The 26,286-nt window shown below is 40.2% G+C and overlaps 1 protein-coding gene across 3 annotated transcripts in view; it reads right to left on the bottom strand.

Annotated features, from left to right (window-relative positions):
• Window positions 1-26,286, bottom strand: part of SNTG1 (syntrophin gamma 1) — a 902,129-nt gene that overhangs the window by 312,130 nt on the left and 563,713 nt on the right. For all 3 annotated transcript variants that reach the window (XM_086695809.1, XM_025922739.2, XM_086695810.1), the window contains exon 5: window positions 21,290-21,424. In XM_086695809.1, the coding sequence (XP_086551935.1) occupies window positions 21,290-21,424 (135 nt within the window). The remainder of the gene's footprint in view (window positions 1-21,289; window positions 21,425-26,286) is intronic.

A 26,286-nucleotide genomic window follows, 5' to 3' on the forward strand; every position in this document is an offset into this window, starting at 1 on the left:
GTATGACAGTGATACAAAATATTACATGAAAAATATAAAATGGGATGGAACAGAACTTTTAGAAGTGAACATCGGGGGCATCTGGGTGGCTCAGTCGATTGAGTGTACAACTTCTGCTCAGGTCACAATCTCACTGTTTGTGAGTTGGTGCCCACATCGGGCTCTGTGCTGACAGCTGGGAGCCTGGAACCTGCTTGGGATTCTGTGTCTCCCTCTCTCTCTCTGCCCCTCCCCTGCTCGCACTGTTTCTCTCTATCTCTCAAAATAAATAAATAAAAGGTATAATTTTTGTTTAAAGGAGTGAATAGCATCACTACAGAATCAGAATTTCAGTAAATAGATTAAACAGCAGAATAAATCTAACCAGAGAGAGAGTTAATGAACAGGAACACTCAAGAATTTACTGTCCACGCTCCAGAGACAAACGGTGAAATGTAAGAAAGTAAGAAAATGAAGAATCAAGGGAGATGATCTAACATCCATCTAAAAAATATTACTGAAGGGAAAGAACAGAGAGATTGGGAAATAGGCATATTTAAAAAAAATAATTGCTGACAATTCGTCAGAATTGGGAAAAAAAGCACAAAACCTCATACTCAAGAGTCCCTATGACTCCTGAGCAAAGTAAATAAAAAGAAATCTTCACGGATACATCAGAGTGAAACTACAGGTCACTACAGACAGGGATTCCTAAATCCCCAATGCATTCAGGAATAAGGGACAGATTCCCTACAAAGAAAGTGTAATTAGATAGAGTACAGACTTTCCAAAACTTCAAATGCAACCTCAGAGTTTGGCGATAAAAAATATATCAAAATAAAGCAAAAATGTTAACCTTCTTCCAAGATGAAGAAAAAAAGCACAAAAAAAAAAATAAATCTACCTATCACCTATCTATCTACCTACCATCTCTCTACATCTGTATACATACACATATATGATCCATATATGTAGATAAAACTTAGATAGTTTTATATTATTTATATGTGGCAAATAAACAAAATTAACAGGATTATAAACACGAAAGGCAAATCAGTTTATCTTTATGGAGGGGGGAGAAAGGTACCAGTGAGGGGAACTACTTTTTTAAGCTGATGATGGGCAGGCACATAGGTGACCATATCTTTCTTGCATTTCAAATATCAAATGGTATCTTATAAAAATTAATTTATGCAAATATGATATATATGTTCGTATGTGAAAGATTATAAATAAGAACAACGTAACTGATAAGCAAATTAACTAAGTATCATTGTTTTCATAAGCCAATTTCTGTTGCTGGTTTTCAAAATTATACATGTGACCTACATTCTTAGTTCAACTTTGGAAATATTAATCTATACTATTATACTTTAAAACGATAGTAGGTAGTTATCATTCCAGTTTTTATTTTGGAAAAAAAATCAAATTTACAATATATTACAAGTATAGCTAATGTGCACCTTTATCCTCTTAATCTAAAATTAACAAGATGTTGATATTTTCCACATTTACAAATACTCTCTTGCTTTCCAGATATTGATTTAGGCATTATTTTTGCTGAAGCATTTTGGGGTTATAGACATCTTGCCACTTCACCCCCAAATTTTCCTATATATTTTTTTTTCTAAGAAAAAGGACGTGTTCTTTTTCTTCATGTATCTTTGCAATATCATCTTCACTCCCAATTTAAGATGGTCACCATATTATATAATATATTACTATTGTATATGATCTATTATTATCTAATATATTTAAATGTCTCCAATTAGTCCAAAGGTATTCTTTTTTTAAAGAAATTATTTATTTATTGAGAGAAGGAGAGAGTGTGTGCCCCTAGGCAGGGAAGGGGCAGAGAGAGAGAGGGAGAGAGAGAATCCCAAGCAGGCCCCGTCTGTCAGCACAGAGTCCAACGTGGGGCTCAAACTCATGAACCACAAGATCATGACTTGAGCTGAAACCAAGAGTTGGACACTTAACGGACTGATCCACCCAGGTGCCCTGGACCAAAGATATTCTATATATACATATATTTTTTTTCAATCTGATATCCAATCAATATATTGTATGGTTGCCATTACCCTTGTCTCCTTAACTTTATTCTTATTTTGCCTCAGTACAGAAGTTCTGTGCATCGTCACTGCTATGCCATGCTCAAAGAAGGGATGCCCCATGTTGGAATGAGGAGAAGCTGTGATTTTGATGCCATTCTTCCTAAGTCAGTCTTATTAATTAATTATCCTGAAACGAATCTTTATCCCCCTCTCTCCTGTATCTCCACATCTCTACTCCGCTGGCTTCTCCTTGTCAACTGACATGTTCAACTGTCACTGAGTGAAAAAAGTAAAGAAGGAGAACGACTTTGGTTTTTTTCTCGCTCTATGTACGTACTCGGAACCACCCTCTTTCTCTTGAAGAGCAAGTTCAGTACGTTTTCATCTACTGCTCACACTATTCTGATCTGGCTTCAGACTTTACCACATCTCTGAAACAGTCCTTAGAGGAACAGACTGGGGTCAGATTATCATAGTCTGAACGGACTGGCTCGTCTTCTGTTCACCGTCTTGAATCCATTAGCTCTCTTTCCGACCTAAAATTTTCCATGATAGAACTCATCCCTTCACTAAAACTCCTATCAAACACTATTCAAGGTCAGTACTTAGTAAGTTCAGGGGTTGCTAAGATGTTTGAAACAAACTCCCTGCCCTGCAGAGACTCATAACCTTTGGGGGCCAGCAAATATGTCCACAGAGAACTGCAGTAAATGTCGTAATTACGCACAAAGAGACATAAATTGGTCCAGTGGAAACTCCAAGCATCTCCAAGTGTGTGAAGTCCATTTTGGCCTTGCTTGTTTGCTCTGTACTCCATACCCATGTATCGTTCCCTGAAGCTGGTCCTACTGGGGTTTGTATGAGCAATTTTTGCTGAGCGTGCTTCAAATTCAACTTGTATCATACTCCTCTCTGAAAGCTGACATTTCTTCTCACTTTCCTCCCTTCATCAATGGCAACACAACTCACCAAGCCACTTTGCCTATGAGTTTGCACCTCATCTTAAATCCTGCCCCACTTCATCCCATAAGCAACATGTCCCATGACTCACAGTCTTTGCTTACCGTGCTGTCTTTCATAGATTCGTAATTTTGCCCACAATTTCCCCTTTGATTACAAGTTCTGCTCTCCACACGTATCTTGCAACATCCTGCCTCATATTTAAGATGTGTTTCCTTAATTACATTCTTTGGGAGCAGCCCCTAACTTAGACCTCTGTACTCTGCTGTCATCTATCTGTACATTCTGTCATGTTTCACACTCCTAAAGATAGTATTTTTCAGCCCTCATTATGTGCCTGGGACTGTATTGCCTGTTTTATGTGCATTAACTTACCTAATCCTCACAATTATGCAACAAAGTTGCTACTTTATCCTCTTTTAAGTGATTTACATGTGAGGAAATGAGGTAAATCTTACTTTCCTTGGTTATATATAAGAAAACTGATGAAATAGTCAAACTAGGAAGTGGAAAAATCTTGCCTAGAGCTAATCTAATTCCAACACCCCATGCTTTGCCTGTTTATATGGATACACAATTCACTGAGCATGTGGGGCTCAATGAAAACATGGAATAGTTTAGTCCTATCTACAGTTCAGTCCTTAATACATATGCTTATGTTAACTGATACAGGTTATCCGACCAGAGATTAGATACCATCTTTTCTAGGAAAATACTTCTTTTCTTGGATAATTTGGTAACAGATACACCTTGGGCAATAATCCAAAAGACCAGCTCTGTTCATATAAATCAAAATGCACTTCAGATGAATCAAACGTATTAAGATTAGTGAAAAAATGATGATCTCATTATGAGTTATTTGAAAATGCTAAACACAAAATAATAGAGACTTTAAAATACACTGGTTTTGGTTTCTTGGTTTGGGCTCAGGTCATGATCTCACGGTTCGTGAGTTGGAGCCCCGTGTTGTGCTGACAGTGCAGACTCGGCTTGGGATTCTCTCCCTCCCTCTCTCCCTGCCCCTCCCCTGCTTGTGCTCGCTCTTCTCTCTTTCTCAAAAATAAAAACATTAAAAAAAGATAAATGAAATATACTGTCAACAAAGGACATACCCAGAGTCCTTTGGTGATTGTAGGCTGATCCAAGTTGGGAGATAAATTACATTTTGAACTGGATAAATTAGTAATCTGGATTGATAACCAGTCTGATTAATGAGCCAGGTTTTTCCCTGAAGCATAATCTGTGCATTACGGTCATTTCATGTATCCTCAATACATAAAAAGCGTAATAGGATTATACTAATTCAACACATATTATGGTTATGGTTCAAGTATTTGACTCATATGGTTTAAAAATGTGTTTGTTATTCTTATGTACTTACATTTCAGTAACTGTGCACACCACCAATGTAATATGTTCGAGCATCATTTGGATGTTTCTTACAGACTCAGTGGCAATAAATTTATTCATTGAAATTAATATGCAAAAGTAATATGGTACAGAAATTATATTTTGGTCCTAAAAATGAAATATTAAGAACTTGTCAAGGCATTTGTGTTATATGTAAGAAGAAAAGTTTGTTAAAAATGTTTCAAGGGTAGAAAAAAAAACTGATGCTACACAACAGATAAATGTCCTTAGAAATCTGTGTTTAACAAAGCATGTTAAGTGTAACATCTATCCTTCATATGCATCATATCCTTAGCAATGATTTCATGAAAAAAATTAACTCTATGCAGAAAGTGTACTTTTACCAGCGCTATTTTTTTCGTGTGGTGAGTACTATCGTTCCATTTTTCCACAATGTTCCACCACATGTGCTCTGTCATGATCAAAGGCTTGCTAGTAATCACAGGATTCACTGCCGCTATGACCCACATCATCGTGGTGGTTGGTGACCAATCAGAACGCTGCCACCACTATAGGTCTGGAGACAATGCTTTTACTGGAGCCACAATCCTCTCTTCCATGGCTGCCATATCTCCTGATGCTTAAACCCTAGGAGATTTACAAACATCGGTGGCCTAGTGGTGATTGCTCACTGTTTCATAAAACAAAAGCCCCATAAGAGAAGGTTTTCTAGCACTGTCATATAAATGTAGCAATCTCTATAACAATAAAAGAAAAAGATGCCCCAGTTTTGAAGGTCACGCCTTTGCATATCCTTCTATAATAAAATCACAGCTATCAAAACCAAAATTGTCTACCTATAACTAATTTTTAGTTTTGAGACATATTCATGCCCTGCTTTCCTAATCTTACTTGGAATGGCTGCCTCCCTCAAAAAGAACAGGTAAAAAAGGAGGAGCAGAAACAAATACCCTCTATTGTTTCATTCATACACATAAAATAAAATTTAAAAAGGATCAGGATTGGGGCGCCTGGGTGGCTCAGTCGGTTCAGTGTCCGACTTAGGTTCAGGTCCTGATCTTGCGGTTTGTGGGTTGGAGCCCTGAGTCGGGATCTTGGCTGTCAGGCCCGGAGCCTGCTTTGGATTCTGTGTCTCCTTCTCTCTCTGTCTCTCCCCCGCTCTCTCTCTCTCTCTCAAAAATAAACATTAAAAATTTTAAAAATAATAATAAAATGATCAGGATCGCACCAATAGCTTCTGTCTTAATTTTACATACCAGTGACCCCTTTTACCTGTAAAACTGACTTGGGAAAATCATGCATTGACTTAAATCAAGTTTTATAGCATGTTCTACAAGGTGATTGTCGGCATTTGAGTCTTTTTAAAGGTTTAAAAGATATAATGTGCATGGTGTGTGTTTGTGCACATATTCTGATCTCTGTATTGAATGGCTCTTTGCTACAGGAGAAAGAAAAAAAATTATCTGAGGCTACACACACCATCCGTCCTAGGTGACCTAATAAGAATCTGTCACCAGTGAGCACACTATCAAGCCTAGCTGCAGTCTCTCTGCTGATCAAATTTTCCGCGGGTAATGAAGCTCGCCCAGACTGTTCCGCATCCTGTCACATCCCCCGTGGGAGTCGGCACTGACTCCAAGGCTAAAGGTGGCCGTTAACTTCTCTAAATGCTACCTTCAGGAAATCAGAGTTTCACCGGTGGGATTACTAATTGCACGTTTCTTCCACCAGCACAACTAAAAGAAGTCGTTTTGTCTTGTTGATTCTAAATTCCAATGGCACCCATTAGAATGCTACTCAGGTACCATTTGCAGCAGTGCCCCCCCCACACACACTTCACCTTATCCAAGATTTTGCTTTCCGCAGTTATCCACAGTCAACTGTGGTCAGAGAGCAAATGATCCTTCTTCTCGTGTACCCTCAGAGGGTCAACAGCAGCCTAACGCTACGTCACCTGCCTATGCCCTTCATCTCGCTTCATCTCATCACACAGGCATCTGATCATCTCACATCATCGCAAAAAGAAAGATGAGTACGGTGTGAGATATTTTGAGAGAGCGAGAGAGAAAGAGAGAGAGCGCATTCACAGAAATTTCATTGCAGGATCTTGTTATAGTTGTTCTCCTTTATTAACAGTTGTTGTTGTGTTTAATTTTTTGAAGTTTTATTATTTATTTTTGAGAGAGAGAGAGAGAGAGAGACAGAGTGTGAGCAGGAGAGGGGAAGAGAGAGAGGGAGACACAGACCCAGACGCAGACTTTACCATAGGTATGCATGTGTAGGAGAAAATACAATTTATATAAGGTTCAGTACCATCTATGGTTTCAGGCAACCACTGGGTCTATTAAGATGCATTGCCCATGGATGGAGGGGGGTGGGGGAGGCTGCTCATTATTGGTGCTACATATCTATCTGATAGTTCTACCCTATCTGGAATTTAATCTCCAAGATTTTTCCCTACCGGTTTCACTTTTGAAACCGGTGTCTTCATGATGAAATATGTAGCCATCCCATATTGATTTTAGCCTCAATGGCCTTCTAAAAATATTTTGTCAATACTTAAAACTAGCATAGACTGAATTTGATTTTCTTTCAGGGCAACATTGGAGGGGATGATATCACTAGGTCAACCATAGCCATCTCTCCCTTAAGAATGTAGATCATTCAGAAGTTGACAGGGTCTGAATGATTTCTAAGCACAAGGGAAGATGATTGCTTTCTTTTGTGTTAACTGAAGCTCTCACACATCTATCTGACAACACTATGTATCATTCTGATCAGCAGTCACTGTCCTCTCTGCATCTAAAGGTCTTGAGTAATTGCTGTTGGCATTTTTCTACTGTTTCCAAATTACCACAGATGGAACAGGCCTTATCTTATATGAACCTAATGCTAAAACTTCAATCATATCATCTCTGAATAGATCATAGAATGTTCCAGAAAAGTAGCTAATACAAAGCTCTGGGGCACCAATCTAACCTGTTTGCTGATGGGAGTCAAGTAACTGCACTGGATGTCTTAGCTTTACTTCTCTGTCATTGACAATTGCAAATGTTCCCAATTTTCCCAAACGATCAACATTTTGCCGCATTGTACGCATATAACTGGAATAAAAGTGTCAGATATGTAAAATATTATACCAAAGGGCCTGTCCTTTGCTCCAGTCTCTGGCTCAGTTCTATTGTAAATTTGAAGACTCCCTGAGAAGGGACTGATGGCGTAAGTTTAAGGCCCTGTCTGATGAGGGTGATTATTGTGTCTTCTTCATTACTAAGCGCATACTCATGGCATTTCTAGAACTCGGTTCCACCTTTGTTTGCTGATAAAGTTCACCAGACTGGTGTTTCCATCTTGACCTATAGCCCATGTGGCCTTCCCTATGCTGGCCTCCTCACTTAAACTCCACACACCATTCCTGAGGTAAAGTCTCTGTCTTAGCTCAGGCCGCTGGACTGAATGGGTTGAACGACAGACATTTCTGGAGGCAGGAAGTCAGTGATCAGTGCCAGCAGGGGTGAATTCTGGTGACCGCCTACTTCCTGGCTTACAGACGGCCACCTTCTTGTATCTTCGTGTGGAGAAAAGAGGAAGTTCTGCTGTCTCGTCCTCTTCTTATAAGTGTGCTTATCCCTTCATGGGGCTCTGTCCTCATCACCTCATCTAAACCTAATTACATCCCAAAGGTCCTATCACATTTGGGGTTAAGGTTTTAACATATGAAAATTGGAGATGGACATACATTCAGTCCATAATGGACTTTCCAGGTATTCCTTCCTTATCCCAATCCAGTGTGTTTCCTGCCTTGCCAGAGGCACCTCCTCACACACTTACTATGAACTTTCCAGTTCTAGATTTCTGTGACTGAACTAAGCCCTACCTTATGTCAGAGCCTTCAGAGAAAGGATCTAAGAGGCTCTCTTAGCATGGATGCCTAGGTTTTGGCCATTCTGCTCATCCTTGATCTCCACATATAAACATTTTGCTTAACCCAAGTTCTCAAACCACTCAGCCCCAAGTCTCACCTATTGGAGTGAGCCTTTCCCCTGGACTCATGTCTCAGTGTCTGTGCTCCATGGTCAGTAAGCCAATTCCAGGTCCCAGGGGCCCCCTCCCATGTTCAGGCATTGTCAGGCTCCACTGCTAATTCTCCAGTTCAGGACTCATCTCACTGAGGCTCCTTGCCCAAGGGCTTTCTCAGCTAGGCTGAGCTGGCCAGAAACGATAGGAGGTGACAACCCCAGAAGCAAGCCTAAACTAAAGGAATGGGCCTAGGAACATGAATCCCAGCTCCTCCTGCCCTCCGTCAGGGTGTAAGGAGATTCAAACTGTGAATTGCTATACTCTCCTAGGGTTTCCTGAAGAATGGAGCTTCATTTTCCTTCACAAGCAAACTGCCTGAGGACAAGGCTGTCATTAGCTCCCTGAGGTCCCCTCTCATAGAGGCCCCCCTCCCACATTTACTACAGATTTTCTATTCCCACATTCGCCAACCAGAGCTTCATAACATTGCCCCCAGATTTCATACTGGCATCCTTGCCTGGTGTCTCCACCTAATATCTGCTGTGCCCTAAGAACACTCTCCTATCCTTTCCCCTAACTTGAGGAGACTAAGTGCCAACAATGTTTCAGCTGTTAGGCACAGATCTGACTTGATTCTCACACCAGTTGGATGATGACCTCAGCCCTAATCCTCCACCCTCCCAAACTCATCGTAAGTGAAAAGTCAAGCTATCATTGTAGAGAGAGAGCACAAAGACCATACATTGTGAAGGTCACGTCCAAAGAGGGTCTGGTTTTCCATGCAGAGGTGCCTAAGGGCCTTCAACAGGGGGCGGTTGAAAAAAGCAGCGTTGTCCCAGAGAACAGCTGTAATTCTGAGAGTGTAGGGCATTACATTATTTTTCATAGGCTGGTTACCTCCAGATGTCGATTTAAAACGTAGAATTTCATTTGGGATGGGTCCCAGGAAGTGCTCCCGGGTGAAGAGAAGGGAGTTGGAGAGCGGAAGGAAGCGAAGCCAATGCAGGGAGGGTTTCGAGCAGGTTACTGCTCGGTATCGCTGGCCCCATCCTACTGGGAGTCGGAACGTCTTTCAAAATACCCGCCCCAAACTTAAGCTGGTGTTCACCCTCCAGTTTCTGTTGGTCACTGGTGGAGGGCTGCCTCCGGGGGAGGCCAATTCCTAACACCTTCCCTCGCCCAGTGCTCGGGCTCCCACACACAAAGCCGTGAGCCCTAGCGGCCAGTGGCTGGGCAAGGGACCACCATTGTGTAGGAGGCAGAGCACAACAGTGTATGGGCAGGCCCCTGCGGGCACCATCTCCTCTACCTTCTGGGAGGATCCCCCATGGGGGTGGGATGAACATATAGACCTGAAATGTTGCTGTGTCCTTGAAGATAGGGACTAGTGGCCTCTTATTGTGGGATTTCTGAAAGACAGTGGCTGAGCACACCCTAGACCTGGCTGGTGCCTGTAAAGATGCACAGAGGGAATACCTGTTCAGTTGTTGCACTGCTTTCAGAGGGAAAGGACTGGAGCCTCATGGGTTCCAGTGATTCTGTGAGAGGTAGAATGGATGATCTAAGAGGCAGTAGCTACCAGATGTTTTCCTGGCCAAATTCATTTGGCCTGGTGGTGAGGTATGTATTGGAAAGGAGACGGGGTCTGTTCATAACAGTGTACCAAGGGGGGATGGGGCTTCCCTCCCAGGGTTCTTCCACTAGAAAGGTGTTTTTTTTTTTTTCTTTTTTAGCCTGTCAATGTCATGGATAACATTAGTTGAATTTTCAATGATAAACCATATTTGCATACCTGGTATAAATCCCATTTGGTCATGGCATACAATTCTTTTTACACATGGTTGGTATTCGACCTGTGACTATTTTGTTGATGATGTTGCATCTATGTTCATTAAAGATATTACTCTATACTTTCTGTATATTTTTCTCAGCCTATTTAATTTTAATCTGTATGTGACTTTATATTTAAGCTGGATTTCTTGTAGACAACATGTAGGTGGGTCTGGATTTTTGATGCATTCTGACAGTCTCGGTCTTTTAATTGGCATATTATTTTACAGTGGTTCCTGATATAGTTGCCCTAACAGCTACCATATCTGTTATTTTTTCAGTTTATTGCTGTCGATTGTATCCTACCACTCTTTTTCTGCCCTTGATTGTTTAAATGGAGTATTCTGTACTTTGTAGAATCATATTCCATTTTCTCTCCTTTCTTGTTATACCAATTATACTTCCCTTTTTACTTTTTTTAGTAGTTGACCAAACGCTCGCGATATATGCTTGCAGGTAATCCAAAGCCACTTTCAAATAACACTACACTGGGGGCGCCTGGGTGGCTCAGTCGGTTAAGCATCCGACTTCGGCTCAGGTCATGATCCCACGGTCCGTGAGTCGAGCCCCGCGTCGGGCTCTGTGCTGACAGCTCAGAGCCTGGAGCCTGTTTCAGATTCTGTGTCTCCCTCTTTCTCTGACCCTCCCCTGTTCATGCTCCCTCTCTCTCTGTCTCAAAAATAAATAACGTTAAAAAAAAAAAAAAGCAAATAACACTACCCTGATTCACAGGTGTTTGAGTACCTTATAATAACCAAATAATCCTAATCCTGCTCTGCCTTTCCTTGTCTAGTTTCTGTTACTCATTTCACTTATAATAGTCATTTATAAATATGTATACAGTATTCATATACAGTATATATATTATATATAATATAAAAGATTAGATAGTATAGTATACTATATAAAATATATATAGTGTTCATAAACATAATAAAAACATTTTTGCTGTTATTATTTTGAGCAAACTTTTATCTGTTATGCCAATTAAGAATTAAAAAAAGGTCTTATTTTTCTTTCATTTATTTATTCTTTGTTGCTCTTCCTTTCTTTATGAAGATCCATGTTTTTGACCTACATTGTTTTCCTTCTCCCTAAAAATCTTTTTTCATTATTTCTTGAAAGGCAGATTTGCAGCCAAAAAATTCCTTGGTTTTTGTTTGAGAAAGTTTTTGTTTGTCCTCCACTTCTGAAGAAAAAATTTGCAGGATACAGAATTCGAGGTTGGTGATTTTTTTTCCTCTCAACACTTTACTTTATATATTTCACTCCACTCTCTTCCTGCTTGCATGGTTTCTAAGGGGAAGTTAGTTGTAAATCTTTTTTTTTTTATAAGTTGATTTATCCGTGCTGTAAGTGTGGAGCCTGATGTGGGACTGGAACCCACAAACCGCGAGATCATCATCACCGCCAAGAGCTGGATGCTTAACTGACTGAGCCACCCAGGTGCCCCAAAAGTTAGTTATAAATCTGATCTCTGTTCCTCTACAGGCAAGGTGTGTTTTTTCTTCTGGCTTTACTCAGTATTTTTTCTTTATCGTTGATTTTCTGTAACTTGAAAATGATATGCCTAGGTGTAGGTTTTTACCATTTATCCTGCTTGCTGTTCTCTAAGATTTCTGCGCCTGTGGTTTGGTGTCTGACATTAATCTGGGGAAAATTCTCAGTCATTATTGCTTCAAATATCCTTTCTGTTCTGTTCTCTCTTTCTTCTCCTTCTGATATTCCCACTTCACATATGTTACACTGTTCGTACGTGTCCCACAGTCCTTGGATATTCTGTTCTGTTCTTTTCAGTCTTTGTTCTTGTAATTTTTCAGTTTTTGAGGATTCCATTTATAAATCCTCTAACTCAGAGATTCTGTCCTTTGCCGTGTCCCGTCTACCAAGAACATTTTGAAGGAATTCATCCTGTTTCCGTGTTTTTATCTCTAGAATTTTTGGGGGTGCTTTTTGAGGATTTCCATCTTTCTGCTTACATTACCCATCTTTCCTCATGCTGTCTATTTTATTCAGTAGAGCCCTTAGCTTTTTAATCAGAGTTGTTTTAAATTTCTGCTCTGATAATGCCAACATCTCTGACATGTCTGGTTCTGAGGTTTGTTCTGTCTCTTCAAAGTTTGTGTGTGTGTGTGTGTGTGTGTGTGTGTGTGTGTGCACGCATGTGCATGTGCATTTAACCTTCTTGGTGTTTCTTCTAGTAATTTCTTGGTAGCTTCCCATGATCTACTCGGTCAAAGGAACTGCTATCAGCAGGCCTTTAATAGTGTAGTGATGCAGTGTCGGGAGGGGAAGCTTTCCCCAACCCTGTGATTAGGTCTCAGGCTTTTGAGAAGCCTGTGTTTATGGAACCTCAAAAGTCCTTCTCAGTTTATTCCCATCCCCTTGAGTAGAACGGGATGGCTAGAGGACACAGGCATTGGTGCTGGAGTTGGGTATTTTCCTTCCTCAGGTCAGTTAGGGTCAGAAAACGCCCAAGTAGTTTAGGCGCTGATTAGCTAACTAGCTTCCTGTGAGGGCAGGCATCATTCAGAAAATAGTGCTCTGACCCATTTCTGGTTCCATTTCTCCTTCCCACTCCATGGACACCAGAGGGGATTTATCTCCAGTTCTTACTGTAAGAAACTGGTCAAACTCCTGGAGATAAATTTTAAAACACTGTGGGGCCCCCTATGACTGGGCCCCCTTCGAGTTAATTCTCAGATTGCCCACACTGAGTGGCCAGCAATTTGTCAATTAAAGCTCAGATCTTCCTGCCTGGCCCTGGTTCCCACTGTCTGCTCTTGAGACTCTGGTTAGCAGCAACTCCCTGTATTCAACTGTCTTGTCTCCCCAGTTCTGAGGGCCAAGGTTGGCCCTGTCTTCTCTGTCAGGAATCCAAGAAGAGTTGAGTTTTCAGTCTGTTCAACTTTTTATTTTTGAGGAAGGAGTGGTGACTTCCAAGCTCCTTACAAGCAGAACAGGAAGCCAGAAGTCCCCTGGCATCTTTAACCCTCAGACTTGTCCACACCGAGCCTCCAGCGATCCAATTACAGTTCTGGTTTTCCTACGCCAGCACAGGTGGCCACGGTGATTCCTGTAGGCAGGCCTCTCATTTGGTAAGCTGTGACTTTCTGTATTTGCCTGTCTGTCTGTCCAGTCTTGGGAGTAGCAGTTTGCCCTGTGTCCTCCTCTCCCTTATGGATCCAAGGGGAGCTGATGCTTTTCTGGTCTGTTCAGATTTTACTTGTCATGATAGAGTGGTGATTTCCAAGTTCTTTAATATGTAGAGCCACAAACTGGAAATCCCTTATTTATTTTTTTCACTGAAAGAATAAATGAATAGAAACCCATTTTGTGAATGTACCAAAATTCATTTATCAATTCACAACTTGTTTTAGTTCATAACTTGCATATTCTTGTACAAGCCTTCCTGTGAACATTTGTTTTCATTAATCTTGGGTAAATCCCAAAGAGTAGGATTTTTTCACTTAAGAGAAGGTTTATGTTTAACTTTATAAGAAACTGCCAAATAGTTCCCCAAAGAGGTTGCTCAACTGATACTTAATGCATAAGATTTCTAAATGAAACGCATCTTTGCCAAGTCTTTTTTTAAGTCATTGTAATGAGTGTAAATTTGTATATTACAGTATTTTAATCTGATCTGCAGTTCCTTGATGACTAATAAATTGGAACATCATTTTATGCTCTCCTAAGCAAGTTGAATATCTTATTTTGAGGTCTTTTGCTCAGTTGTTATTATTTTTTTCCTTTAATTGGATTGTTTGTACCTTTTTTTTCAATTTGTCGTAGTTCTTTATATATTCTGGACGCAAGTCCTATCTCAAATAGGGCACATTTTCTCCTAATCTGGGGTTTGCTTTTTCATTTTCTTAAAAAAGGTATTTTAAAGATCAAATTTTTAAAATATTGATAGAGTACACATTACCATTTTTTATTGTATAAGAATTGTTTTGTCCTAAAAAATCGTTGTCTACACTTGAAATCAAAAATATTTTCCGATGTTTTTTTTTTTCCAGAAACTTATTTGTTTTGGTTTTACATTTCACATACAGTAAAATAAATCTGAAAATATTCATAATTCATTGTAATCTTATTTTTCCATTTATTTATTGAGCTGTTCCAGCATATTTATTGAAAAGATTTTCACTCCCCTTTGAACTGATATGACAAGTGACCAGTGGCATTAAAGAAGATGGGGGAGGGACGCCTGGGTGGCTCAGTGGGTTGAGCTTCCCACTTGATTTTGGCTCTGGTCATGATCTCACGGTTCATAAGTTCCAGCCCTGCATCGGGCTCCACACTGACAGCGCAGAGCCTGTTCGAGATTCTCTCTCTCTTCTCCTCCCCAGCTCATGGGAACAGGCTCTCTCTCTCAAAAATAAATGCATAAACATTAAAAAAAAAAAGAATGGGAAATAGAAAGCACCAAGAATCCTTCTTTCCCATCTACAATTGCACTGGTAGAATCTGCCTGGTATAATTATTTTTGAATTCTGGAGTCTATGGCAAGGACTGTAACTTTCAGCAGAAGTTCTGAATGGTAAGTCATGGCTAATTTAGGTCAACTTCAGCTCTCAGAACAGTAGCGAATACCCACTCCTCTCCCCCCACCCACCCCTGCCCAATGACAGACAGCTGTGTACCTGTTCCTGAAGCAGCTGACACCTGGCTCGTGGGAAACAGAGTAGGCAGTGGGGACTCTACTCCAAATATTGTGGATCCAAGCTCTGATCACGGACTTCTACTTTTTTTTTAAGTTTATTTCTTTATTTTGAGGGAGAGCATGAGAGAGAGAGAGAGAGAGAGAGAGAGAGAGAGAGAGAGAGAGAGAGAGAGAGAGGGAGAGAAGCAGAGAGGGAGAGAATCTCACGCAGCTGAGCTGGGTGCAGTGACCTGAGCCGAAATCAAGGGTCTGAAGTTTACAGCTGAGCCACCCAGGTGCCCCACTGATTTCTCCTTTGCTAGCACAGCTGCAGAGAGACACAGGCAAGCTGCCTCTGTTGCAATCCCCACTGGTTCCAGCAACTTCTTGGAGATTCAAAGAGCCAGGGCCTTCCTTCCCCTTCCTTTCTCTCTGTTTGCTCTTTTGGGAGCCAGACACATAAGAAGTAGGATACTCAAAAGAAACTGTGCATTCACGTATGGGGAGATTTACAAAGTCACAGAGCACCTCCAGGGAAAGACACAGGCTCAGGCAAGAGCTGAGAAGACACTTTAGGCTAATCCCTGGCCTAGAGATGGCCTACAGAAATTAAAGACTAGGAAACACACAAAAGCAGCAAACCCTGGGAAAGGGAAGAATTTTAGTTCCAGAGTGACCACATTGTAAGAGACAAATGTCCAGTTTTCAACAACAACAAAAAATCTCAAGGCGTACCAACAGGACGGTACAGTCCTTTCAAAGGCTGGCACTCTTCACAAGGGAACGTGGCACCCTCTCCAGGCACGGCATGTGTCAGGCCACACACAAATTAAGTCTCAGTAGATTTTAGAAGGCATAGAACATACAAACTATCTTCTCTGACCATAACAGGATGAAGTTAGAAATCAGTAACCGAAGGAAAAGGGAAAGTTCACAAATCTGTGGAACTTAAGACATTTTCAAGCACCCGATGGGAAAAGGAGAAATCACAAGGGGAAATAGAACATACTTACAGATGAATGAAAATGAAAATACAACATAGCAAAACTTTGAGCTGCAACGAAACCAGTGCCAGGAAGGGAACCTTTAGCTGTAAAAGTTAACATAAAAAGAGAAATCTCCAACCAACAACTTAACAACTTAACCATTTAAGAAGATTTAAAAAAAAAAAAAACAAAACAGAAGGAAGAAAATAATGATTACAACAGAGATACATAAAACAAAGAATAGAAAAATAATACAGAAAATCAATGAAATAAGAAGTTTGTACTTTGAAAAGATTAACAAAATCATAAATGTTTACCTACATTGGCTAAGAAAAAAAGAATATTATAGATGAAAATAATGACTAAAATCGGAACTAAAGGTGAGGACATTACTACCAACTAATAGAAATTTTTAAAAAAATCAAAAAGAGAACTAAGAATTAACCAGATAGCTTGATGAAATAAACAAATTCCTAAAAACACAAAACCCACTCAGCCTGAATCATGAATAGAAAAATTGAATAGACATAGTACTAATAAAGAGATTAAATCGGCAATCAAAAACCTACCCACATAGGCTTGGACCTGATAATTTCACTAGTCAATTCTACCAAACATTTAAAGGAGAAACAATACCAGTTCTTCTCAAACTGTTAAAAAAAAATTAAAGAGGAGGGAAAACACCCTAACTCCTCTTTTGAGGCCAGCACTACCTTGGTACCAAAACCAGAAAGACTACAAGAAAAGAAAGCTACAGACCCTTATGAGCATCGATGCGAAATCATCAACAAAATACTAGCAAACTGAATTCAGCAACATATTAAAAATATTATAGATCATGACAAAGTGGGATTTGTTTTTGGAATGCAAGAATGATCCAACACGTGAAATTCAGCCATTGTAATATACCATATTCACAGAGTGAAGGACACACACAGACACAATGACATCAATTGATGCAGAAAAAAATATCTGACAAATTCAACACCCTTTCAACACTCAAAAAACTAAGAATAGAAGAAAACTACCTCAATAGAATAAAGGCATATATGAAAAACCTACAGGTAAGACTGGCCTCAGAGGTGAAGGACTTACAGCGTCGTCTCCAAGAGCAAAAGCAAGGCCAAGGGGCCCACTTTCAGCATCTCTGTGAAATGTAGCACTACAGGTCTTAGCCAAAGAAATGAAACAAGAAAAAGATATAAAGGATATACAAATTGGAAAGAAAATTAAAATTACCTGTGCTCACAGATGACATGATCTTCTATGCAGAAAACCTACACTTTGCAGCTAAAGTTTCCCTTCTTGGCAGTTTCCACTGCAGCTCAAAGTTTGATATGTCGTACTTTTCATTTTCACTCGTCTTTATGTATGTTGTATTTTCCTTTGTGATTTCTCCTTTTCTCATTGGGTGCTTAAAAATTTCTTAATTTCCACAAATTTGTGAGCTTTCACTTTTCCTTCTATGACACACACACACACACACACACACACACACACACCCATTAGAACTAAAGAAAAAATCAGCAGAGTAGCAGGATACAAAGTGAACACACACAAATCAGTTCAACAATGAAAAGAAAATTAAGAAAGCAGCTCCATTTACAATAGCACCAAAAATAATAAAATAGGTGAATTAACTCACCAAGAAGGTGACAGATAGGCACTAAAAACCACAACCCATTTTACTGAAAGAAAATAAAGATGTAAACACATGAAAAGACATCCTGTGTTCATTGGTTTAGAAGGCTCAATACTGTTAAAATGTCATTATCATCCAAAGCTATCTACTCCTTCAGTGCTATGCTCATTAAAATCCCCATGTCAATTTTCATGGAAATACAAACATCCATCCTAAAATTTATATAGACTCTCAAGGAACTCTCATGTAGCCAAAACATTCTTGCGAAAGAACAAAGCTGGATGGTACACACTTCCTGATTTCAACATTTGCCACAAAACTAAGGTAATCAAAACAGTATTGTACTCACACACAAACAGATGGATAGACCAATGCTACAGAATAGAGAGTCCAGAAATAAACCCACACGTACAAGGTCAAATAACTGTTGACAAGGGTACCAAGATGTAACAGTGTAGGAAAACTGGATACTCACCTGCAAAAGAATGGAGTTGGACCCTTAACCAAAATCATATACAAAAATTAATTCAAAATAAATCAATGTACATGATGTACATGATGTACACATAAGAACTGAAACTAGGAACTCTTAGAAGAAAATGTAGGGGAAAATACTCATGACATTGGATCTGGCAATGATTGCTTAGCTATAACACCAAAAGTCCAGAGAGATAAATTGAACTTCATCAAAATCAAAAACTCCGCATCAAAGGAAACAACAGAGTAAAAGGCAAGCCACAGGTGGGGAGAGAGTATTTGCAAATTACATATCTGCTAAGAGATTGAACAAAAAATTGCTACAGAATTACCATTTCATGCAGCAATTCCACTTCCGGGAATGTATCCAAAAGAATTAAAAACAGGGACTCAGATACTTGTGTTCCCATGTTCATATTAGCATTATTCACAAAGGCCAAAAGGCGAAAGCAACCCAAATATACACTGTTGTGTGGATGGATAAACAAGATCAACAAAAGACGCGATATCCATGCAACAGAATATTACACAGTCTTATATAAAAGGAAGGAAATTCTGACATTTGCTACAGCATGGATGAACTTTAAAGATGGTATACCGAATGAAATAAACCAGACACAAATGGCTGAATATTGTGTGATTCCACTTATATTAGTCAATACATAGAAACAGGAAGTAGTATAGAGGTTACCAGGGGCTGAAGGGAGAGGGTCTGGGAAATACTTAACGGACCCAGAGTTTTAGTATGAGATGATGAAAATTCTCGATACGGATAGTAGTGATAGGTTCACATCAATGTGAATATGCTCAGTGCCACTGAACTGTACCCTTAAAAATGGTTAAAGTGATAACTTTTATGCATAGTTTACTACAGTAAAAAAAAAAAAGCAATTGGCCATATAAGCATGGGTCTGTTTCCGGACTCTATAATGTTCCATTGATTCAGGTACCTGTACTTGTGACAATCTCACATTGCATTCATTATTGCAATCTTATAGTAAGTTCTGAAAGTGGGAAGTATAAACACTCCAACTTTGCTCTCCTTATTCAAGATTGTTTGGGCTATACTGGAGTCGTTGTATTTCCATGTAACTCCTAGCAATAGCCTGTCGTGGTCTACGAAAACATTTTGGGGATTTTGATTGATAATGAGTGTTTAGGAAGATGTGACAACTTAACAATATTTAGTCGTTAACTCACAATCAAGTTACATTTCTCCATTGGCTTGTGTATCTTCATTTCATTTATCACAGTATTGTAGTTTTCAAGGTAAAAGCTTTGTACATATTTTGCTAAATTTCTTATCCCTTTGATGTATTGTAGATTCCATTTTTGTTTTTGTGTTGCAAATTATAGAAATATGACTAACTTTGGACATCGTCCTTATTTTCAGCAACCTTGATGAATTTGTATGTCATTCTATTTTTTGTAGATTTCTTAGAGTTTTCTACACACACCATCATGGCATCTAAAATAAACTTGTTTTATCTCCTTTTTCAACTGTTATGCCATTTATATCCATTTCCTGACTTACTGTACAACCAAAACAATATTGAGTAAAAATGTGGCAAGTGATGATCTGTGCCTTGCTTACAACCTCAGAGAGTTCTTCAATGTGGATGATAAAGTTAGTAAGAAGTGTTCATTAGGAGATTATTGGCTTAAGGGAGTTCCATCCTATCCAGACTTTGCTGAAAGTGTTTCTTATAAATGACTGCCAAATTGTGTCAATTTGTTTTTGCATGTGTTGACATTATCATAGAATGTTTCTCCTTGATTCTATCAAGTTCTTCCTAACTTTCTTTTCAAAAGAGAGATTAGGTTTACGTATATTAGCTATTTTGATTGCATAGATTAAAATCAATAATATTATCTCCATGTTGATAGTCCAGATTTTACAAATGACAGCATTTTATTGTTCTAGGACTTGTGTAAGATATTCATTCCAAAGGGAGTTGTATTGCTTCACTGAAAAGAGACAGAGAAAGAGAGAGGGGAGGAGGAGAGGGAATAGAGTGGGGGAGGGAGGAAGGAAGGAAGGAAGGAAGGAAGGAAGGAAGGGAGGGAGGGAGGGAGGGAGAGGGGGAGGAAGGGAGGGAGGAAGGGAGGAAGGAATTGACTATTGACTGCTATTGTTTAATTAACTAAAAGGAAGAAAGGGCACCCTGTGGGAACAATTTAATCAGCTTTGACAGCCAGACCCATGATTCAGAATGATTTAAATGGTCTGTGACAAAAGAATAGTTAACAGTCTGCAAAATGCCCATTATCTTTAGTTAGCAAAGGCCTATTGATTTAGGACCTGGTGTGACTCCCATAGGATGTTGGTGACAAGCGAGGTGGAAACTCAAGTTCAGCATTATTCGTCACCAACAAAACACTCTGAGGTAAGTCTGTTAATAAGCTACAAATTAAATCTTTGTGCTAAATAGCTATAGATGTCCGGGGAATCCAAGGAAGCCGAATGTTTGTTGTTTTCTATAATTTTCTTCTGAGATCACATATGGCAACGCTGTTAAAATAATGTCTTTAATGTTATTACACAATAAGTGATAAACTCTGAAAGTTGTCCTCTTTAATGACAAAGTTGTTTTGTCAAGTATAATCTAATTTCACCTAAGGATGTCTTCCACAGCTGTACTTCAGTGTTACTAAGCAGACCAATGAGTCTCGAGTGATGATTTATGGCCCTTTCTGAGACTGGATTAGCGGCGAGGTAATATGCCAACCAGTCGGGGCATCAGAGAGACCTTGCTATGACACTTAGGCATAATTCTATCAGGGAGGTCCATGGAATCATTCATGCCCTTTCCCCTGGGGAAAAGCGTTGACATTGAGTCCAGTGACTGCCACCTAAAGCCTCACGCTTCCCAGGTGCGAAGAATTGGGCTCCACGTTGGCACCACCTGCAAAGTTCAATGTGATGCATCCGTCAGGGTAGGCAATGATGTAAGGTCACGGTAGGAAAAACTGCCCTGCACTGTTCTCAGACAGTACTCCGTGTAAAAAGCTGGAATGCACCTGCTCAAGGTCAGATGATAGAAGTGTCACCGCAGCCCCATAACCACAGCTGGGAGTCCGCGAGGTGCCTTCGTGTGTAGGGATGGGCCCTTGTGTGGCTGTGGACCCGGGTTTGGTACTTGGAAAAGGACAGTGCTTACTTAATAATGTGAACAAAGCTGACACACAAGATGACTGACTAGGCTCGGAGGGTAAAAGAAAATATATTATGAATTTTCTGTGAATAAACATTTTTGTTAACAGAACAAATAAAAAAAAAAAAAAGAAAAAACAACAAACTTCAACAGAAGGAAGAGCTACTTACACCAGAATAGAAAGGTTCACCAGACACACATATCACATCTTGCTCCTGGATCATCAAAATATCTTTAGCTAGGTGCAGCCGGACTTTGAAAGGCTCCTGATTACCATCCTGCAGCAAACAAATCCCTGTCTTTGTCTTCAGGCAGGGAGAGAACAAAACAGAGAAAATAAATTACACTCAGTTTATAGAATATAATTTTATGGCCGATTCACAGCAAAACATGATGAATAGCATTTGAGACCTAAGGAAACTGCGCACTGATGAATCTGGAATTTGATACTTAATACAGGTGCAGGCAAGGTTAACCATTTCATGTGAGGTGACCTCAGGTAATGGAGGCTATGTCAGAAAATCCACATCAGATGAGGCCAGGGAGGAGGATAGTTTATACACCATATCTGAAAAATGATGAGTTTTGTTTAATACTTATAATCTAAGTACAACATTTTGGTAACAGATTTATTGAGATACACGTCACCTCCTATATAATTCAACCTTTTAGGATGTACAAGTCAGTGTTTTTTAGTGCATTCAAAGTCGTGCAGGCATCATTATAATCAATTTTAGAACATTTTCATCCCTCCAAAGGGAAACCTGTTACGTCCATCGCCCCACCCCTCGCCCTAGCCCTAGGCAACCACTAGCCTAGGTTCTGTCTCTGTGGTGGAATTTTAAATCTGAAACTCTACGTACTTAACATCTTTTGGAACCTCCACGATTTCATCATTCCTAGTCACCAAGCACACAGACACACATACTTGGACACGCGTACACACCCACTCACAAACACTCAGGCATGCACACATACACAGCCCAGCTAAAGAAATGAGGATACAGGTGTGAGGAGAACTGTCTACATGAATGCAGTTAGTTAAAAGCCGCCTGACTTCAGACTCAAGATGTACAGTTCCCAGTCCACTGATTTGTTTCAGATATTTCGGGGACTTGTCAAAACAGCCCGTGAAGGTGGCGGAACTTGCACTGCGTGGCTTTACGCCAGGACCTCAGTGATTGTGGAAGAAGCCCACGAAGCCCGTGTCTCCTGAAGCAGATCAGGGTATAACACTCACCCAGATCCACAGAAATATGCTCCCTAGCAAGAGCACTGAAGGTTCCTATTCATCAGAAATACAAACGGAAATTCCTCTGAGACAGAAAATCATCCCTGGCTGCTATTCTGCACCAAAAAGTCAACAGGAACAATGGCTACCTTGGCAATTACATTTTCATTTCATAAGTATTGAGCCATTCTTAATTTGGATAAATGGATAAGTACACAGAAATACATATTTACCCTTAGTATTTAATGAGCACAAAATCCCAGGCAATAATGCCAGGCTTTCTCTTGCAATACAAATTCACATGTGGGTCTCCAGGGGTATGTTTCTTTAATAGAATGTTCCATAATGTAAATGAGAATATACTTAGATACCGCGGCCTCTAAAAACAATTCTTTCTGCAAACTGCGTTATTCCATGTGCTAATACATGCCATTACACCCCATATATTATTCTGTAAGGGTTATGATGTCTTTTAGGGAAAAACAAGCTTCTTCCGGGACCAAGGATGGTGTGCTTTCCTCCTTTATGGGACTGGTGCACTGCAGACACTCAGTAAATTGTGTCGATTAGTCTATTCTAGAGCATAACTCAAGTGGATGTGTCTCGAGGACAAAAATATTTCAGCAAAAGCAAATTCTATTTTCCTTAATATAGAACATAATTTTCTACATTTTTCACAGAGAAAAGTCTTTCATGCTTACAATGTGATCTTGGCTGGGCACCACTCTGAGATGGCATGGGGAAGGGGAAGATATAAAATAATATCAAAGCCAAGTGAACATAATTGAGCACATTTGCTGATTTTTTAATGTACAGTACATTCGGGCCAATTTTCTCCCCGAAGTGTAATGGAATGGCTGGCAATCACAAATAATGCTGTCTCGATGTGAGGATGAAAAAAGGGGTTTTCCCTGAGAGCCCATCAATACATTATTGTTACACATCAAAGAGATATCAAAGATCATCCAGGGAAAGTTTGAGGGACAAAAACACAGCTATGAGACTTCTGTCATTACGTCTGATGTGGTCAGAGCTCCATTCACTCAAATAATGTATAAAATGCCCCCTCATTATTAGATAGTTGTCTGCAAAAGAAAATACAGACTTTGAGCTCAGATTTGGGTCCTGGGAACACAGAATTAAAGAAAACAAAGAACGAAGCAGATTTTGTTAGAATGAATACACACACACACACACCCCCCAATAAATAGCTGTTTGGAGAAAATAGAAAAAAGGGACTCACAAAGCTAACAACAAATTCAACTTAAAATATAGTCTCTAGGGGCGCCTGGGTGGCTCAGTCGGTTGGGCGTCCGACTTCAGCCAGGTCACGATCTCGCGGTCTGTGAGTTCGAGCCCCGCGTCGGGCTCTGGGCTGATGGCTCAGAGCCTGGAGCCTGTTTCCGATTCTGTGTCTCCCTCTCTCTCTGCCCCTCCCCTGTTCATGCTCTGTCTCTCTCTGTCCCAAAAATAAATAAACGTTGGAAAAAAAAAGTTAAAAAAAAAATATAGTCTCTAGGGGTAAGAGATGATACATATATCTGATTATAAAAACTCAGCTGTGTGCATGCAAATACATTTAAAATCCCATACATACATCCATTTTGCAAATACTGCAAATTTTGCAAATAGTTTTTTTGGCCAAAAAAAATGTAAGAGTGAGTCAGATGTGAGTCAGACAATAGTCTCTGACCTCAGAGTATTCTTACTTACAAAAATATGCATAAGTCCACAAAATGCACTGTGATATCTGATATGGGAGCAACATGGAGAGAAGAATTAAGTATTCTCGAGGGAGGGAGGTGTTAAAGACACCTTTGACTATAGAAAAACGTACAGTTTGTCTTAAAAAATAAGAAAATAATAATTAGAGGAGGCGACAGCTATTTGATTCAAGAAGGAAGAATGAGTAAAGATATGAAAGTGTGAGATTGGAGAGCCGACATGATGCCAGAAGAAGAGAGAAGCACGAACATGCATCCCCGATGCCAAGTCTGCAACGATCCGAGAGAGGCAGAGGGAGGAGAGGTGCCGGGTGTAGAGGAGGAAGGTCAAGGCCCTGGTGTGATGTCCCGGGCGGTTAAAGGTATCGGAGATGCCCCAGAGAAACCTGAACAGGATTTATGTTTTATAAATATATTTCTTATGGCAGAGCAGGAGGCGGATAGGAACTGGGAAAGTTACAGCACGGTTTTTGTTGACACAAGTATAGAGCTGGAGCAGAAAATGTTGGCGCTTGGTCAACAACTGCATTAGAAGCAGAGCTGCGACCGTGGATTAAAAACTGGGTACCCTTCTGATTCAGAGCAGCTCCGCTGGGCCGGTATCATCTCTAGTGAAATGTGGCCGTGTGGCTTTTCATTGTTTACTAGTCACCTGCATAGCGCTACTGTGTGCCCAGAAATATTATTTCATCTGATCCTCCTGACAACCCAGTGCAAGTTGTTTCATAGCCAGGAAAAGAGCAGAGCAGCAGAGGTGAGCGGAAGGCAGGATTTGAACCCAGACTGCTGGGCTCCAGATGCGGCGCTCTTAGCTACTTGCTCTGGTTTCCCTCGTGCACGGATTAGTTGAGGGATGCCTCCCCCGATCCTCCTGTATGCAATGACATGGCCATCAGTGTCTCTCACCAGGCGGTAGCAGAAGTGCTCTTGGTGACTAGAGGGTCACCAAGAATTTCCTAGGGGAATGCAAAGAAGGACATCATCTTGAAGCAGCTGTTCCTCCTGTATCAAAGCAATGACCACTGTGGGGGAGGGGGGGTTAAAGCGAGTGAGGCCATGCTGACCTGCGGATTGTCCCATCAAAGATGAGCTATGGGGGACGCATAGGACACTGTCTGATACTGGGAGAGGCTTGATCTAAACGGTCTCATCCCCCATGGATTGCTTCCAATAAGAATGGGAACCAGGAGGGGCACCTGGGTGGCTCAGTCGGTTGAGTATCTGACTTGGGCTCAGGTCACGAATTCATGGTTTGTGAGTTCGAGCCCCGCATCGGGCTCTGCGCTGACAGCTCGGAGCCTGGAGCCCATTTTGGATTCTGTGTTTCCCTCGCTCTCTGCCCGTCCACCCTCATGCTCCCTCTCTCTCTCTCTCTCTCTCTGTCAAAAATAAGTAAACACTTAAAAAAAATCAAACAAACAAAAAATAACGGGAACCAGGACCGTGAGAGCGACCGCTCTAGCCGCACAACCTAAGAGAGTCCAGCCACGGTCTCTACATCTGTGCACCCAGACGGCTGAACAATAAAAAATCTCCTAGAGAATTATTGGCTGCACATTTTAGTGAAAGAAACTGAAGAACTGCATTCACCTTCTGTTTGTTTATTAACATCACCATCATTGGTCTTCAAACCGTGTGGACAGTGTAGGGAAGAAATGTAGGTGCTCTATAGAGACGTGTACAGTACATTACATAAATTGTAAAACATACAGAAAACCTGAAATGTTAAAGGGATGATTCATCAAAAAAATGAATTAAATTCAAATGTTGTTTTCCTGTGCCTGATGTGGGTGATCCAATACTGCAGGGGGATTTTACAAAATCCACTTTGTTCGCTTAGAGGAATATTAAAAGGCCATGCCTCTTCATTATTTAACAGGCAATGCTCTTTAAAAATCTAGTCATTGACTTGCTTTCTGTAAATCAATGAAATGTGTTTATGAATTCACATGGATTTACTCTGTTTTAAACTTATGAAGAACTTATCTTGAGCTTAATCCTCCTACCTTGGAACTTTAAAAAACGGACTATAATTTCTTTGACACTTAAAAGTTAAGGCCTCTTTAATTGGGGTTCTAGACATCGAAAGAACACAACATGTTGTTTTCATGAAACTTTAAAATCTATGTTCCTTTAATCTTGAAATATAAAATTTGTGGGACACCTGGGTGGCTCAGTCAGTTAAGTGGCCGACTCTTGATTTCAACTCGGG

The sequence above is a fragment of the Puma concolor genome, chromosome F2, assembly GCF_028749965.1.
Source record: "Puma concolor isolate L17-30 chromosome F2, mPumCon1.1.hap2, whole genome shotgun sequence".
Taxonomy (NCBI): domain Eukaryota; kingdom Metazoa; phylum Chordata; class Mammalia; order Carnivora; family Felidae; genus Puma; species Puma concolor.